Source organism: Lathyrus oleraceus, chromosome 3 (genome assembly GCF_024323335.1).
Source record: "Lathyrus oleraceus cultivar Zhongwan6 chromosome 3, CAAS_Psat_ZW6_1.0, whole genome shotgun sequence".
Taxonomy (NCBI): domain Eukaryota; kingdom Viridiplantae; phylum Streptophyta; class Magnoliopsida; order Fabales; family Fabaceae; genus Lathyrus; species Lathyrus oleraceus.
Window position 1 is genome coordinate 229,393,988 of NC_066581.1, and position 16,312 is coordinate 229,410,299.

At 35.4% G+C, this 16,312-nt stretch overlaps 1 protein-coding gene across 2 annotated transcripts in view; it reads left to right on the top strand.

Moving 5' to 3' along the window:
* LOC127126482 (WAT1-related protein At5g07050) overlaps nucleotides 1-14,701 on the top strand; it is a 71,051-nt gene extending 56,350 nt beyond the window's left edge. Inside the window, exons 1-6 of one of the 2 annotated variants that reach the window (XM_051055413.1) lie at nucleotides 12,654-12,985; nucleotides 13,071-13,133; nucleotides 13,222-13,338; nucleotides 13,451-13,862; nucleotides 13,955-14,106; nucleotides 14,192-14,701. In XM_051055413.1, the coding sequence (XP_050911370.1) occupies nucleotides 12,783-12,985; nucleotides 13,071-13,133; nucleotides 13,222-13,338; nucleotides 13,451-13,862; nucleotides 13,955-14,106; nucleotides 14,192-14,429 (1,185 nt within the window). In that variant the 5' untranslated portion in view covers nucleotides 12,654-12,782 and the 3' untranslated portion in view covers nucleotides 14,430-14,701. Of the gene's footprint in view, nucleotides 1-12,653; nucleotides 12,986-13,070; nucleotides 13,134-13,221; nucleotides 13,339-13,450; nucleotides 13,863-13,954; nucleotides 14,107-14,191 lie in introns of those variants that run through there. The other variant, XM_051055414.1, reaches the window with a different exon arrangement.
* The last annotated feature ends 1,611 nt before the right edge of the window (nucleotides 14,702-16,312 follow it).

The following is a 16,312-nucleotide window of genomic DNA, read 5'->3' on the forward strand; positions in this document are numbered from 1 at the left end:
CCAGGGACTGCTAATGGATCGACTCAAGCAAAATTTAGTTGTGGTAAGGGAGGACATGATCACCATGAGGACTCAAATGGTTCCTCTCATGGAGACTATCCAGGGTATAACTAGAGGTCAAAAAGTCTTGAGACAAGTCGCCCTGAGGCCCGCTGCTATTAATCCTCTTGTACAACCATCAATGAAATTGGTACCAATGCACCTCCTGAAGGAGACCTCCTGAATCAGAATATCAGGACCACACTCGAGGTTCTTGTCAATTAGCTTGAAGTAGACGATCATCATGATGCCTACTTCATCCTAAAAGTTGATCCAGAACTCGACGCCTTTGGGCTCCCAATTGTTGAAGCTGAAAAAAACTTATGCGTCCTAGAGGAAATAATGAAAGCTATGAAGGGTTCAAACGCCTTCAGTCTAGATGTTGCTGATATGTTCCTAGTACCATTCGTCAAAATCCCTGACTTTGAGAAGTACAAGGGAATTAGATGTCCAAGGAGTCACATCAGATCCTACTGTATAAAAATGGATGTTTATTCAGACAATAAAAAGTTGTTGATGCATTTCTTTTAGGATAGCCTCAATGGGGCATCCCTTGAATGGTATATCCAACTCGAGTGTACCTATATCTGAACCTAGAGAGAATTGGCAGAAGCTTTCCTCAAGCACCACCAATACAATATGACATGGCTCCCAACAGGACCTAGCTCCAAAGTTTGACTCAAAAGACTGATGAGTATTTTAAAGAGTACACATATAGGTGAAGGGAACTAGCTGCCAAAGTTCAACCTCCCCTACTAGAGAGGGAACTTGTTGACATGTTTATGGGTACCTCCAGGGTCCCTATCTGGATAGAATGGTTGAAAGTGCCTCCTCTGAATTTTCAGATCTGGTTGTCTCAGAAGAACGAATTGAGAACTGTCTCAAGAATGGCAAATTCAAGGTGTTGCCACTATTTCCATTGGAGCAAAGAAACCCTATTCCGACTTTCCAAAGAAGAAGGAAGGGGAAACTAACAATGCTACAGTAGCCAAGGGGAAGGCTGAGGCTTACCAAGTGCCTTACTACCATGTAGCAACAGTAATGCCAAATCAGTATTCGTAACAAGCCTGTGCAATTTCTGTTGGACAACAACCAGTGCAGTACCAGCAACTGTATGTCCCACAATAGCAAAACTACTATCAGCAGAGCCAATAGAGACAAAGGAGGTCAGAGAAAAAGTTTGACCCAATTCCCATGCCTTACGGTCAATTACTCCCTCATTTTCTCCAAGGCTCATTAATACAGTTAAGGGATCTGAGGCCTCCTCCAACACCTCTTCATCTATTCTATTATGGGAATTCTAGATGTTAATTCCATTTCGGGGCACCCAAACATGCAGTCGAGAATTGCAAAGCCCTCAAGTACAAAGTACAATAGCTGATTGACTCCAAAGTTATCACTTTCACACCCAATGGCCAAAATGTGAACAAGAATCACATGTCTACACATGCGGGTCCTTTTGTAAGTGTCGTGGGAGAATCCGCAAGACGAAAAAAAGTGACCAAGGTAGAAAAGGTGAAGACTTCAATGGCAGTAGTCAATGAGCAGCTGCTGAAACATGATGTGATCCCAGGGTGTCAAGTCGATTGTAAACAATGTCTTTTAAATCCGGAAGCATGTGATAAGTTGAGACTTAGTATTCAACGACTGATGGATCAAGGATCCATCCAAGTAGAACAAGTTTCAATTGATGAAGATGTCGCTACCTTAGAGATTCCATATTACCAAGCCCATAAACCAGTACAGGCAAACTCAGTAACCCCCTTGGTAATCAGTGTGCCATCTCCTTTCCCCTATGAAAGCACAAAGATCGTTCCTTAGAATTATGATTCCATAGTCTACATACAGGGGGGAAATCAGGAGGATAACCCCTTATGGTCAAAGAACCAGTTGTTACCAACGTCGTCGGAATATGAGGCATGACACAAAGTGGCCAGGTATTCGCATATGCACAACCTCAAAAGGAGAATTATAATGAAGCCTTGACCAAAGAAAAAGGGAAATAGGTTGTCAACGCCAACCAGGGGAAAACCCCACTCATAATACATCTTCTTCAAAAGAGGTTGTAGAACTTTTCTGAATTATAAAGAAAGGCGATTATAAAGTGGTTGACCAACTCAACCAAACACCTTTGAAGATATCCATCTTCTCCTTACTCTTATGTTCAAAGGCACATCGGGACACACTAATGAAATTCTTAGGTGCAACCCATGTTCCTCAAGAAATAACTGTGAATCAATTTGAGGGAGTAGTAGCTAACATCACAGTGGGAAATTTCTCGGGGTTTAATGACAATAAATTAACACTTGAGGGGAGGGATCACAATAAGGCATTTCATATTTATATCGAGTGTGTGGACACCGTCCTTTCCAGATATTGGTTGACACATGATCATCATTCATAGTCAATGGCAAGCTGATCATCATAGACGGTGAAGAAGACATAACAATGAGTCATTTATCATTATTCAGATATGTCGAAGTAGAAGGGGAAATTCATGAAACTCCTTTCCAAGCCTTCGAGATATCAGATGTTATAATGACGTCTCTCTCCAAAGAGAAAAAAAAGCTTAAACTTTCCATGACCTCCTAGAAAGAAGCAAAAATGGTAGTAGAAGCCAGTCACCGTGAAGGGTGGGGAAGAGTACTTGAGCTACCTGCAAAGACAAATCGATCAGGAACAGGGTATCAGTCATCTTAGATGGCACATAAAAGGATGACTCTAGAAGCAGTCAAAGGACGAGTTCTCCTACTGCCAAAAACTTTTACTAGTGATATACACCTTCAAGAAGGCCAGATTCCCTTACTGGACGATAAAGACAACGAAATTGATATGGCATGTCTTGTGTGCGAGAAAGCTCCAAGCAATGAACTTAATAATTTGACTTCCATGGACATCTCTGGAGTCGCTTTAATTGAAAAGTAATTTTCTTGTTTTGTTTCAAATCCCTATGCCATGCCTAAGGCATAATGGAAGCTTGTAGGGCACCCATATTATTTTCGATCAAAGTTTATCATTAATAAAAAGTACATTTTTGCATTCAATTATGTTCCTTGTCTTTCATTTTTCTTTTTAAAAAATGGCAATGTTCTTTTCATACACTCGTCTTCTCTGTCATTCTAAAATAAACCATGCATCAAAATTCAGCAGATCCACTTCAGATTCCATTGATAACGATACTGCTATGGTCCATTATGACTTTGATAATCCAATCTACCATGCCAACGAGGATTGTGAACTCCCTGAGGAGTTGGCCCAAAAGTGGTGCATGAAGTGCATTAAAGTTATTTCAAAGTTATGTGTCTACTCAATCTAATGGCAAGATCAAGGCAATGCAATCAGACTTTAGAGCTGAATTTAAACCATTCATAAAGTTACTTAATGAACAAGGCATGTTCCATAGATTGGCATGTCCATACACCTTACATCATAATAGAGTGGTGGAGAGAAAACATAGATAAATTATGGAGATAGGGCTTGCCATGTTGGCACATAGATCCATGCTAATAAGTTCTTGGGATCACAACTTCACCATTGTAGTTTAGTTGATTAACATGTTACCTACTAATAATTTACATGACTACAACCCACATTTTCATGTTCTCTTTAACAATCAACCTAAGTATGATACAATCAAAACTTTGGTTGTGTCTGGTATCCTTTACTTATGCCTTACAACAAGAACACACTTTAGTTCAGAAGTGACCACTGCATATATATGGGTGTCTCTCCAACACACAAATTTCATAAATGTATCAACTTGGAGGGCAGGATTTTCATCTCAAAAGATGTAATTTTCAATGAAACGGAGCATCCTTGCAAAACAAGTTACCTCAAGGAAGATGGGTGTAGCGGTAAATTCATGACCATTAAGCTATGGATAAACTTAACGTCAATTAAACCAGAGTCGCCACCGCGCTTTTATTGTTTCCAAGGAAAAAGGGAAAAGTACGAACAAAACGCAAAGATAAGAAGTTTTCAAATTAAAACTAATAAAATGCTAGAGATTACAGGTAAGGGGGTTGGTTACACAAAGGGAAGGTGTTAGCACCCAAAGTGTCCTAGGTACTCCTAGTGAGCCCTTTTTTGTGTGTACATGTGTTTTGGTATAAAATGATGTTTGTAATAAATAGAATGTGGGGATGAGAAAAGAATTCATTAATTATATTTTTGTGTTTGACAAGACCTTCGGACTTGTGCCTACGTACCAACATAAAATGAGGGATCAAAACCTCGTAGTTCATGGTAACAATTTCAAAGTGAATGGGTTGCTTTTAACAAAAGTTTAAGTTTAACAAAGGCACAAAAGGCCTAAAAAGGTTTGAATGAGTGTTAGTTATTTTTGTCTTCTAAAATTTTAAGTCAAGTATAGTTAAGTTTATTTACAAATTGGATTAAGAAAAGAGTTTGAAAATACAATGGCATAAGGTCAAAGTTTCTAATTTGCAATAAAGTCTAAGTTTAGAAAACACAAGCAAAGAAGATTTTTCAAAGGAGGGAGAGATTTGAAATTAAAGAAGTGGGAGGAGATGAAGAGACTAATCCTAAGCAAAAATTAAAAGTTAAGAGTTGAAAAGATCTTACCAGTGGGATACAATCCAATAGACAAGAATGTCATATAGCAACCCAATTTCCCTTAGACTTTAGAATCAAGAAATATCAATACACACAATAGCAAGGTGAAGAGCAATGCATCAAATAAAGATAGCCACATCCAAGCATAGCAACTCCATGATCTCTTTATAATCTCGCATGTACCAGATGACATACTCCTTGAATGACTCAGAGATAGGCATTAGACACAAGTTTAAAGTAACAACTTCATCAATACCATGTAGTATATGAACTCAAAAGGGGTCTCAATACTTGCATAAGATGAAAGTTCAATTCCTAATGACTGGCTTCAGAAAAGTTAGCATTGGCTAAGTCCTTTTGCATAGGGAATGTTGCCTAATTCTAAGTCCAATGTCTCAGATCAAATCCAACAGTCCACACAAATCTTTTTTTAGAGTTTTTGTTGTTATTATGTACATTAAGGTCAAAAGACCACAAACACAAACAAAATACACAAACAAGTATATACAATCACAATATAATCACAAGATATGGCTCAAGTGAGCAAAGTGAAAATGACATTAAAGTAAACAAGTTAAATGGTATGAATAATGGCAAATGAATAAAGACTTGAATTTAAAGTGAAAAAGGTAAATGGTTTGAAATTAAAAAATAGTCAAATGTTAGTTGATTAGAAGTTAGTATTGTTTTTGCTTTTCAATTGTTTAAGTCATTCTTTGGAGAAGACTCAACCCTCTATTCACAAGCATGGATCCTTGAACCAAGATATTTTCCAAAGGAAGGAAAAAAGGCCAAGTTTCCACATAATACCATGAAAGGAGGGAGACTTACAATCTCACTTACTAGAATGTTGTGCTTTTTGGGTCAAAATTTAGCATTATGTTAAGCAATCGTAACTGGACTTATGTAGAAGTCACAACTATTTGAGGCTGGGCAATAGAAATTTTAGTGTTAATACATGTTAGAGATATGGTATTATGAATCATACTCTTAAAACATATCACACTTAAAAGAAAATGGCAAAAGGGTGGACCTAATCTCATCTATACTTATGTTGATTTTGCAATCGACTAGCCTTAGGATATAGAGATATCATAGGTCAATGAAAGGGATAGGGATAGAATGAGATTAAGATGAAGAGGGAGGGAGAATGAGATCAACACAAATTGGTCAAACGATGACTTTTATCAAATTAAAATTATTCATTCATTTTGGGAGATGAAATATATATTTCATCAATCCCCTAAATTAAATAATTTTAATCCAACAAAGTCAAATCAACCTTAACCAAGGCCCAGCAATAAGAGTCAAACTTAACAAGTCAATAAAAGTAGCTCAACACAATTTATTTACAATTAAACAAATAAAAATAAATTAAAAATACATTAAATTAAATTATGGTTGGTCAAAATCCTAAAACCCCTTTAAAACACTAAATAAATAGCAAAGAGATTTATCATAGGTTAAACAAGGTCAAAGGACCTTGGAGAAAAAATTTCATTATTTTTAGAAACTTAAAAGTATTTTTAAACAATTAAAAATATGCACAAAAACAATTAAATCATAAAAAATATTAATATTGATCCAAAAAAAAATTTAATTCATAAAATGAAAGAGAAAAATATTTGAGAATTTTTGGTGAAAGTCCCATATTTTTTGGATCAATATTAAAATTAATATGAATTAATAAAAATAAGTCAATTAAAATAAAAATCAGAAAATGCAAAAATACGTGGACTACTTGATTTCCCTCATTAACTAAGGTGGCAGATCAAGTGGATCAGAGCGTGCGTTTCATGATGCTCCCTAGTCAATGTGCCACATGCGTGGTAATCAATTTGGACGCTCAAGATTAAAACAAAATAGAAGGATCATGTGGTCTGGAGACACGCCAATGCATCGCCGGAGCCAGAGCTCCGGTCTTCTTCTCCGGTGGACCTCACCGGACTGGTCCAGCCTCAACCATCATCAAAATGAAAAAGGAGGACATGAATTTAAAGTAAAAATGCTCAGGAGCTCGAATCTGGCCTCAATTTCACCTAACTCCAAGTATATTGAAAGATACAGAGAGTTGAATTTTGAGGATCATGATCTGAGTTGCTTCGATTTGACCTCAAAGCAACTCAATCTTGTTGCCTACATTGGTAAGACTTAAGACAACAAAATATAATCAAGAATAATGGAGAATTGAGTGAGAATCGAAGAGATGAAAAATTCAGAAATTCACCTTCACTGCAGGTTCAGATGGACACGATCTTGCTCTCAATTGTGCTTGGCCTTGCTCTGGATGCTTGATGGAGTGTTAATGGATCAAGAAAGAAGCAGGACTCTTGGAGTTTTGAATCTCAAAATAGTGGAAGATTCAAACTCGATTTTCAATGAAAATCCTCAAGGTTATCCTTTGAGTATGGAGATTTAGGGTTGTAGCTTCAAAGCTGGCACGCAAGGGTCCTTAATTATGAGCATATACACTTCTATTTATAGCCAAAGCCTTTGATATTTGCACACTTCATTCAAACTTTCAAAAATAGAAAAATGCCTTGCATGGATGCATGGGCGTGTGATAGGCCCATGTAATGATGCATTCAGGTCTAAAATCATGTGCATGCAATGCTGAAGTCATGTTAACAAGCCATGCATTCGTGTGTGGAAAGTGGAAGTTCAAATATTCCAAATGGTCATCCAACTTTAAGCCATACGCAAGTCACTCATACTTTGTCCAAATGGGATGAATTTGGAGTTTTTGGAAAGGTTAGATCAAGAGGAACAAATTTTATGTTGGACACTTTTCCATTTGAAGCTTGGATCATGATGAATTTTGAGATGGAAATTTGGAAAATCAAACATATCAAAAACAATTCTAAGTACCAAGCCATATGTTCATTTCTTCCACCTTGAGTAACTTTTTCTATGGGCTTCAAATGAGAAAAGTTCCTTCATAAAAGTTGTATCTCTCTCAAAGTCCTTAAATGTGGTCACAAATTTGACCTCATTTGGATTTAGCATGAAGGAGTTATGCATTTTAGAAGTTGAGGAAAATCACTTGTTCAATGGTATTGGCCCAAAATGACCTATAATGTTTCCTCATATCACATGCATTTAAAAGTTGAATTTGCTCTTCCTCCAAACATCAAAGTTTAATTAGACATCTTGAATTTGACTTTGCAACTTGAATAGCTTTCATCTCATAAAAATTGAGCAAGTTATGGTCTTGGGAAGTTGACTTCCAAATTAGGGTTTAGACAAAATGACCTATAATCTTTCACCATAAAAAATGAATTTCCAAGAAAAACTAGATCTATACTTCAACATGAAAGTTGTTTGGAATGTCATTTAGAGTAACCTTTCTCTTAGAATCATTTTCATATGACAAACATTGTAGGAGATAGGGTCTAGGGAACCCCAGTTTTGATCAGTTGAATTCCTTTGGTCAACCACCATGAACCAACTTGCTAGCTTTCTATTCTCTTGTATTTTGGAACTCATTGGGGATCATATATGCATAATATGATGAAATTTGAAGTATCCCTTTAAATATTTGATCAATTGGTGAAGAAGATTGTTGAAGAAGTTACACAAGATACCCAGATGAATTAGGATTTCCAAGGCAAACCAACTCCAAACTCTTGATGATTTCTTGATCAAAATAACATGTGAAGATCATGGGGATTCATATATGATACTTATATCCATATTAAACCACTTCTTGATTGAGCTCCTTTCAATGAGGGTCTTAAATCCTAGATGTGAGCTTGATAGAGCATAGGTGAGCATATGTACTACCTACAAAAGAGTTAAACTATACAATGACATATCTTTGGTATTTGGGTTAGTAAAAGAAAGACAAATGAAGTATGATACAATCAAATGTGCTTTGTGATCTCTCACAATGCAAACCCAATGAATGAGGGGTAAGGAGGATGCTAGGTGTGATCCCAATGCTAATGTTGTTGGTGTAAGCCCTAGAGGCCAATACTTTTGGTACTTGTATCGAATTATTTATTAATAATAAAAGGATTTTTCTTTATTATGTTTGTTTAATAAAGTCTCTAGAATAGTTAGTCCGTTTAATGTATCAAGTGTGACTTAATCATGAGATCACATTAAACATAAGGACATTATTCTTAAAGTATCCGTAGTCGAGCTTTATTGTGAAGTGGGATAACATTAAAACATTAAGACTATTATGTATATGGACTGATGATCACATCTCATGGATCATGGATAAGGAGTTATCAAGTCTTAAACATAAGTATGAATATTGAGAGTAATATTTATACTGGATTGACCCGCTATGAGAATACTATATAGAATGTTATGCTAAGTGTCATAAGTTATTATCATGGTGATAATGGTGTATACCATCCTTTGACGTGAAACCACTATGGACCCTAGATGTATAGTCGAGTGCATTATTGCTGATCAAACGTTGTCCGTAACTAGATGACCATAAAGACAGTTGATGGATACTCCACGAAGCATGCTGAGGGACATGAGTGACCTAGATGGAATTCGCCTATCCTGCGTAACAGGATAAATGTCTACGGGGCCAATATTGAAGTGGACAAGGATGACACGGTCTATGCCTTGTGTTCAATATAGACATAGGGACAAAAGGGTAATTGTACACCTAAGTATTATCACAAAAGGATTTGTCAGATCACGTGACATTTTTGTGTCTTGGGTAGCAGTGATGTGTTGTTAGATACCGCTCACTATTTATTATGTTAAATACGTGATTTAATATAATTGTCAATGCCGCGAAAACCTACAGGGTCACACACAAAAGGACGGATTGATGAGAGATAAAGTAACTAAGGAACACCATAAGGTACGATGCACTTAAGTGAATTGTAGAACATCGTAAGGTATGGTGTACTTAACTAGAATACGAAATATGGTAAGGTACCACGCGCTTAAGTGATTTTGGCATATTATAAGATATGGGCCACATACACTTAAGTGGACTTTTTAGCTTGCAGCCCACACAAGTGGTTCTATAATTAGAACCCTTGTGCAGAAGCATTTGTGAAGTTGTAATTTCGTTTCTCTCTCTCTCTCTCTCTCACTTAAAACCTTCATTCGTAGCAGCTAGCACTGAGATTGAAGGAATCCGTTCGTGTGGACTGAGTAGAGGCGTTGTCACTGTTCAACCTTCGTGATCGCTCCGTAGATCTGCATCAAAGGTTTCAATCGCCATAAGAGGTAACGATTCTATCACTGATCATGCCCATTCGTAAGGATCACTAAAGGAGAATTTTTTTAAATTCCGCTGCATTTTGGATCGCCATTCTCCTTCAAATGCATATGATGAGAATAGCATGAGGGATCTTAGGGTCAAAATTGGGGTCTTATAATGGGTCTTCAGACTTTCAACAAGTTCAATCACCCATAGCTTCATACTTAATGTTGTTTCTACCCAAGTCTAACTCCACTTCTCACTTAGGTCAAGCCACACCTAGTTAGGTGCCTCAAACTATCCAAACACATCATAATGATGCAGACATAACTACCTTATTTATATACCATTATACATTATCTGCTGCACAAAACCAACAAACAACTTCTAGAGACACTCAATCAGTATCTCTTCTCATGTGTCAGGAACTTTTCAATTTACACCTAGTCCCTCCACTCCACCTGTCACATCTTAGTCATCAATTGTGTTTGTTGCACTTATTAGACAACAACCCTGCCACAACATCACATAATTATCAAACCTATTTTGGCACCAACATTTCTGAGTCACTCTTACCATCTTTCCACACTTAAATTAATGAGGCCCCACTTCTAGTTAATGATAATCCCATGCTCACTAGATCTCAGACGGGGAAATCCAGACCAAAGGCCTTCGTAATTCATTCAGAACCTACCACAACAAAGCAAGCCTTAACTCAAAAGAAGTATTTTCAAGCAATGAAAACTGAATATGAGTCACTTATAAATAATGGTACTTGGGTCTTGACAATTCTACCACCAAATAGGAAGCCAATAGAATGTAAGCGGGTTTACAAAGTTAAAGATAATGCATATGGGAGTATCAACAAGTATAAAGCACAACTTATGGCTAAGGTCTTTCATCAACAACATATATTCAATTTCCATGAGACATTCTCTCTAGTTGTGAAACCTACCACTATCATAATCATACTCACACTCGAAATCACTTGTAAGTTGGAAGTACTATAAGTAGATATCAACAGCGCCTTTCTGAATGGTGATCTCCAAGAGGAGGATTACATGCAATAACAACCGGGGTTCCAACTTCACCTTATTTTTCCAATTGAATAAATTTATATATGGGTTTAAATAAATGCCTCGTTCATGGTATAAAATGATACATCAAGCTTTATTGCGGTTTGGTTTCATCTCAAGTCAATGTGATCACTCTCTTTTTTCTACCATCATCACAATGTCATTATGTATGCATTAATGTATGTAGATGATATCTTGCTCAAAGGATCATCGTCATCTATACTTTATAAACTCATTGATAGGATCCACACGACATTTTCACTTAAGAAGTTAGGCATTCTTAAATATTTCCTTGGAATTGAGGTTCATCATCAGCGTAGTGAAGCTATTCTTCTTACTCAATCGAAATACATCAGGGATTTGCTTGCTAAGGTTAACATGACTAGAGCCAAATGTGTGAGCACTCCTATGTTCAACCTTGTAAACTAAGTAAACATAAAGATGACAAGCTTATTGATCACTTCCTTTACAAATCCACAGTTGAAGTATTACAATATGTCACCTTAACTTAACCTGACATAGCTTTTTGTGTAAATAAAGCATGTCAATACATGGTTGGCCCTCTTGACTCTCATTGGAGTGTGGTAAAATGCATGTTAAGATACCTCATCGGCACAAGCTCACATGACCTACTTCTAGCACTAACATCATACTTGCACGAACTCTCACTAAGAGCATATAACGACTCAGACTAGGCAAGTGGTCTCGATGACAGGCGCTCAATTTCAGGCTCATGTGTGTTTCTTGGGCCTAATCTTATAGGTTGGATTTCCATGAAGCAATTGTTAGTGGCTCGTTCTAGCACGGAGGCAGAATATCGCGCATTGGCTCACACAACCTCTAAAATCTTGTGGATTGAGTCAGTCCTGCAAGAGCTTTATGTCCGTCATCTTCTACCAACTCTTCTTTTGATAACCTTAGTGTTATCATGCTTTCACAAACCCGATATTGCATGCTAGAACCAAACACATTGAGTTCGATATCCATTTTGTTAGAGAAAGAGTTGCTACTAACAAACTTCATATCCAACATGTTCCAGCTCAAGCTCATATTGCAAACATCCTTTCAAAACCATTATCAACTAATTCTTTTTATTCATTTTAGAGACACTCAAAAAATCTTACTTAAGCCATCATGAGGTTGAGAGGAAGTATTAGAGAATTATTAGTTAGTTATGATATGTGGTGGTTAGAAAGTTAGTTATATTAGTTTTACATGAATATCTAACTCCTAATACTTACATGCAATGTATAAATATAGAAGTTGTAGGCTTCATTCAAATATTAAGAGCTATATTTATTACAAGCAAAGCTTGATTCATCTCTCATACTTTTTTTTCATAAATTCGTTCATCTTCATCATGAGAAGTTTCTCATCTAACAATAGATGTCATAAATTAAATACTCACTGATTGATATATATATATATATATATATATATATATATATATATATATATATATATATATATATATATATATATATATATATATATATATATATATATATATATATATATATATATATATATATATATATATATAAACTCTAAAAAAAAAGTGAAGGTCATTCACCTAAAAGAATTTCCACAATAGAACAATGCATCTATTGCCATGTGGAATCCACATTGTTCATGCATACACACGCAAAACAAATAAGAATATCCAATGCCTTGCGTATTATTAATCATTAATCATATTACTAAAAGAAGGTCACGTGTGAGGTTGATGATGAGATCAATTCTCACACGCTTCAAAAATTATCAAAAAAGTTGCTCTAATTGGAGTTTTGAGGACAATTCTCATACAACATCTTTATATGTGAAGTGGAGGCCTATAAATACAATAGAAGGCATTACGTTTAACAGATAGGAAACACAACACAATCAAATTCAAGTGTTCTTCTCTTCAAAAAATGGAAGGAGATAAATGTTGTTCAAGTTTATTTCAAAGGTGCAAGCCTTACATAGCTATGATTTGTCTGCAATTTGGTTTTGCTGGTATGAATATAATAACAAAGGTATCACTCAACCGTGGAATGAGTCACTATGTTCTTGTTGTTTATAGACACGCTTTTGCTACCGCAGCTATTGCTCCATTTGCTATAGTTCTTGAGAGGTATATATATCCATCATTCATTCTGACTGATTTTTTGTTTGAGAAAACCACTTTCTGATCATTTCTTCTTTCTTGACATTGGCAGGAAGATAAGGCCAAGGATTTCATTTCTTATGTTCATGCAAATGTTCGTCTTGGGACTCCTCGGGTTAGTACTTTTCTCGCTCGGTTCATCTGAATTGCGACTTCAAAAAATCCAAAAATGTTCTAAACTTAGTTATTTTTATTTTGTTTAGACCTGTGATTGATCAGAATCTATACTATGCTGGGTTGAAATTCACATCTCCAACATACTCATGTGCTATTAGCAATATTCTTCCTGCTATGACATTTGTAATGGCTGTTATTTTCAGGTATATTTTTACATAAACAATAAGCTAATGATATATTCTCTTCCTATATGATATATCTTCCTTTATGTTTTTGGTATTAAATGTGTTATTTTCTCTACTTTTGATAAACTAGGATGGAGAAATTGGACATGAGAAAATTAAGATGCCAAGTAAAAGTGATTGGAACTGTAATCACAGTTGCCGGGGCCATGTTAATGACATTATACAAAGGACAAGTTATTAATATATTGGGATCTCAATACATGCATCATCCAAGAAATTATGTAGCTGAAAACAATACTGATTCTGGTGAAAAGGATTGGATTAAAGGTTCAATTCTCCTCATAATTGCCACCTTTTCTTGGTCTTCTTTCTTCATCCTTCAGGCAGTTACATTAAGGAAATATGCGGCACAGCTTTCACTGACCGCCATAGTATGTTTCTTGGGCACACTTCAATCAATTGCTGTTACATTTGTTATGGAGAGTAAACCAAATGTTTGGAACATTGGTTGGGACATGAATTTGTTAGCCGCGGCATATGCTGTAAGTGTCTCCCCTAATATCTAGATAGATCTTTTGTTATGTTTATTGTGGATACAATTAACTAATGGATGTAAACATTGATGAACAAACAGGGTATAATATCATCAGGTCTTACATATTATGTTCAAGGGATTGTGATGCAAAAGAAAGGGCCAGTTTTTGTCACTGCTTTCAGTCCTTTGATGATGATCATTGTAGCTATCATGGGCACTTTCATCCTGGCAGAAAAATTATATCTTGGAGGGTAAGTATAGTTTTTTTTATTTTCTTTTTTTGGTAAGTAATTTGGTTTCGTTATTGATTGATTTTATTTAATGTTTTATTTGCAGTGTTGTTGGAGCAACTTTGATCGTAATAGGACTTTACTCGGTTCTATGGGGAAAAAACAAAGAAAACAAAGAGATTGAAGCAGAGACTACAATCACAGAAGGAACAAAGTGTTGTGTAGAAAATGGAGGATTGAAAACAGTGATTGAAGAAGGTGTTGAAATAAATGACATTGAGATGCAAAAGGATGAACCTACTAAAGTTTTAAGGGTCACAATTATTAGTGCTCCAAAACTTTAAACGTGTAGTGTAGATATTTTAGGAATAACAAAAAAAAGTGCAATGAAAAAAAGGGTCACGTAGAGTTGAGAAATTGGGAAGGGTTTTGTTTTGTGTACCTTCTTTATCTTCTTCATCATCACCACTACCTTTCTTTGGAAAACTTTGGTAAAGCATTTTTGGTGGTTGATTAGGACCATTAATTAGTGTGGGCCCGGTTGTTGATAATGTAGATTAATTAAATTTTGCATACTTTGTTCAAAAGGAAAATATATTGCCAAACTCTTGTACAATTTGTAATGTTGGATAATCATTTGAGTATGTCGACCTTATTTTCAAAAACATATTCTCTCCTATTTCATAATATAAGCATCCAACGTGATACAAATACTATATATGTAGTATAGTATATAATTACATCACAAAATCCAATCCAAGTGATGCTACTATATGAGAATTTTTAACCACTCAAAGATGCAGATTTGCATTTGCCACAAAGTGTTTACCACATATTCTTATTCTTAAAACTCTTATAAAATACAAATCCTTTACATACAGTGCACAAACATGTGTCAATTATGTAGCAGTTGTTTTATAATTTTTAATTTGAACATTGAATTTTCATTTATACAATACATTTGTGCGGGTCTATAGTTCAATCAAATCTTATACTAAACATTTGTGTGGATATATTAGTGAAATAGTTAATTTTCCAAATATACTATATCTGTGTGAGTATATTATTCAGTTAATTAGTTTGTAACTAAGGAAGTTAGTAGCTTAAATTAACTATAGTTAGTTAGGTTGATTGGTTGTTTAACCAACAATCTATATAAAATGTTGTAAATTATGTTTTGAGAATAAAAATAAAATATATAACAATTGTTGCAACATTAATTAGTTAGTGTCGAAGGGAAACACGAGAGAATTGTGAGGGGATCATTGAATTGGAAAATACTTAGTCAAATTGTGAATTTTTCAAGGGCCCTTGCTGCTGATATGAATACAAATGGTGGCTTTTCTTCTAACATCTTGATTATATATAGAAATCATTGGAAGTCTTAATGAACCATTGTTGGAACTCAAGATGTGTTGAAGATTTTTGCAAGATGGCTATGAAGAATTGGGAGTAGAATCCACAATTGCACAAAGGGTCACATTCAAAAATTTGAACAAGAAAGATCACAAGGCTTTGTTCTATATTTAAAAAAATATGAATGTTTATCATTTTGAAAATATTTCAAAGGTCTCAAAATCAAAGGAGGTCTGAGATATCCTAGAGAAGTACTATGATGGTGGAGAAAAAGTGAAGCAAGTGAAGTTTCCATCTTTAAGGAGGAAACACTAGTTGATGCAAAGAGAAGATGCTCAAAAGATAAATAGTTACTTTTCTAAATTGATTTAAGTGGTGAATCAAATGAAGTAATGTGGTAATACTATCAAAAATCAATAAATGATGAGAAAATAATGAGATATCTGACTTCAAGAAACACTTGAAATGCCTTATTGACACCCGTCTACTGATGGATGTCTGTACCAGAAAAAGTTAGGAAGATTATTTTTGGTAAGTCTTGAATGCTCTTTTGGCTTCTTTTCCTTTGACTTACTTATTATGAAATTATTTTAGTAATGACTGCATGTAGATTCAATGAAGGATGAGGAAGCTCTCCATATTTTAAGATGGGGAATCTGGTCGTGCAAACTGAAGCGTGACCTTCAACTACTTCACAACAGGTTGGTGCTTCTCCACCCATAAAATATTATAGGAATATTGTTGCTTTGAACGCATCCCGATAATTGTTACATGTTTCGGGTCTTCTGACCTTTGTTCCGTTGATAGGGTCGGATCCACACCTTTCTAAGGAACGACAGTTTCTACCTTCAAATGAGAACTGCTCATACTT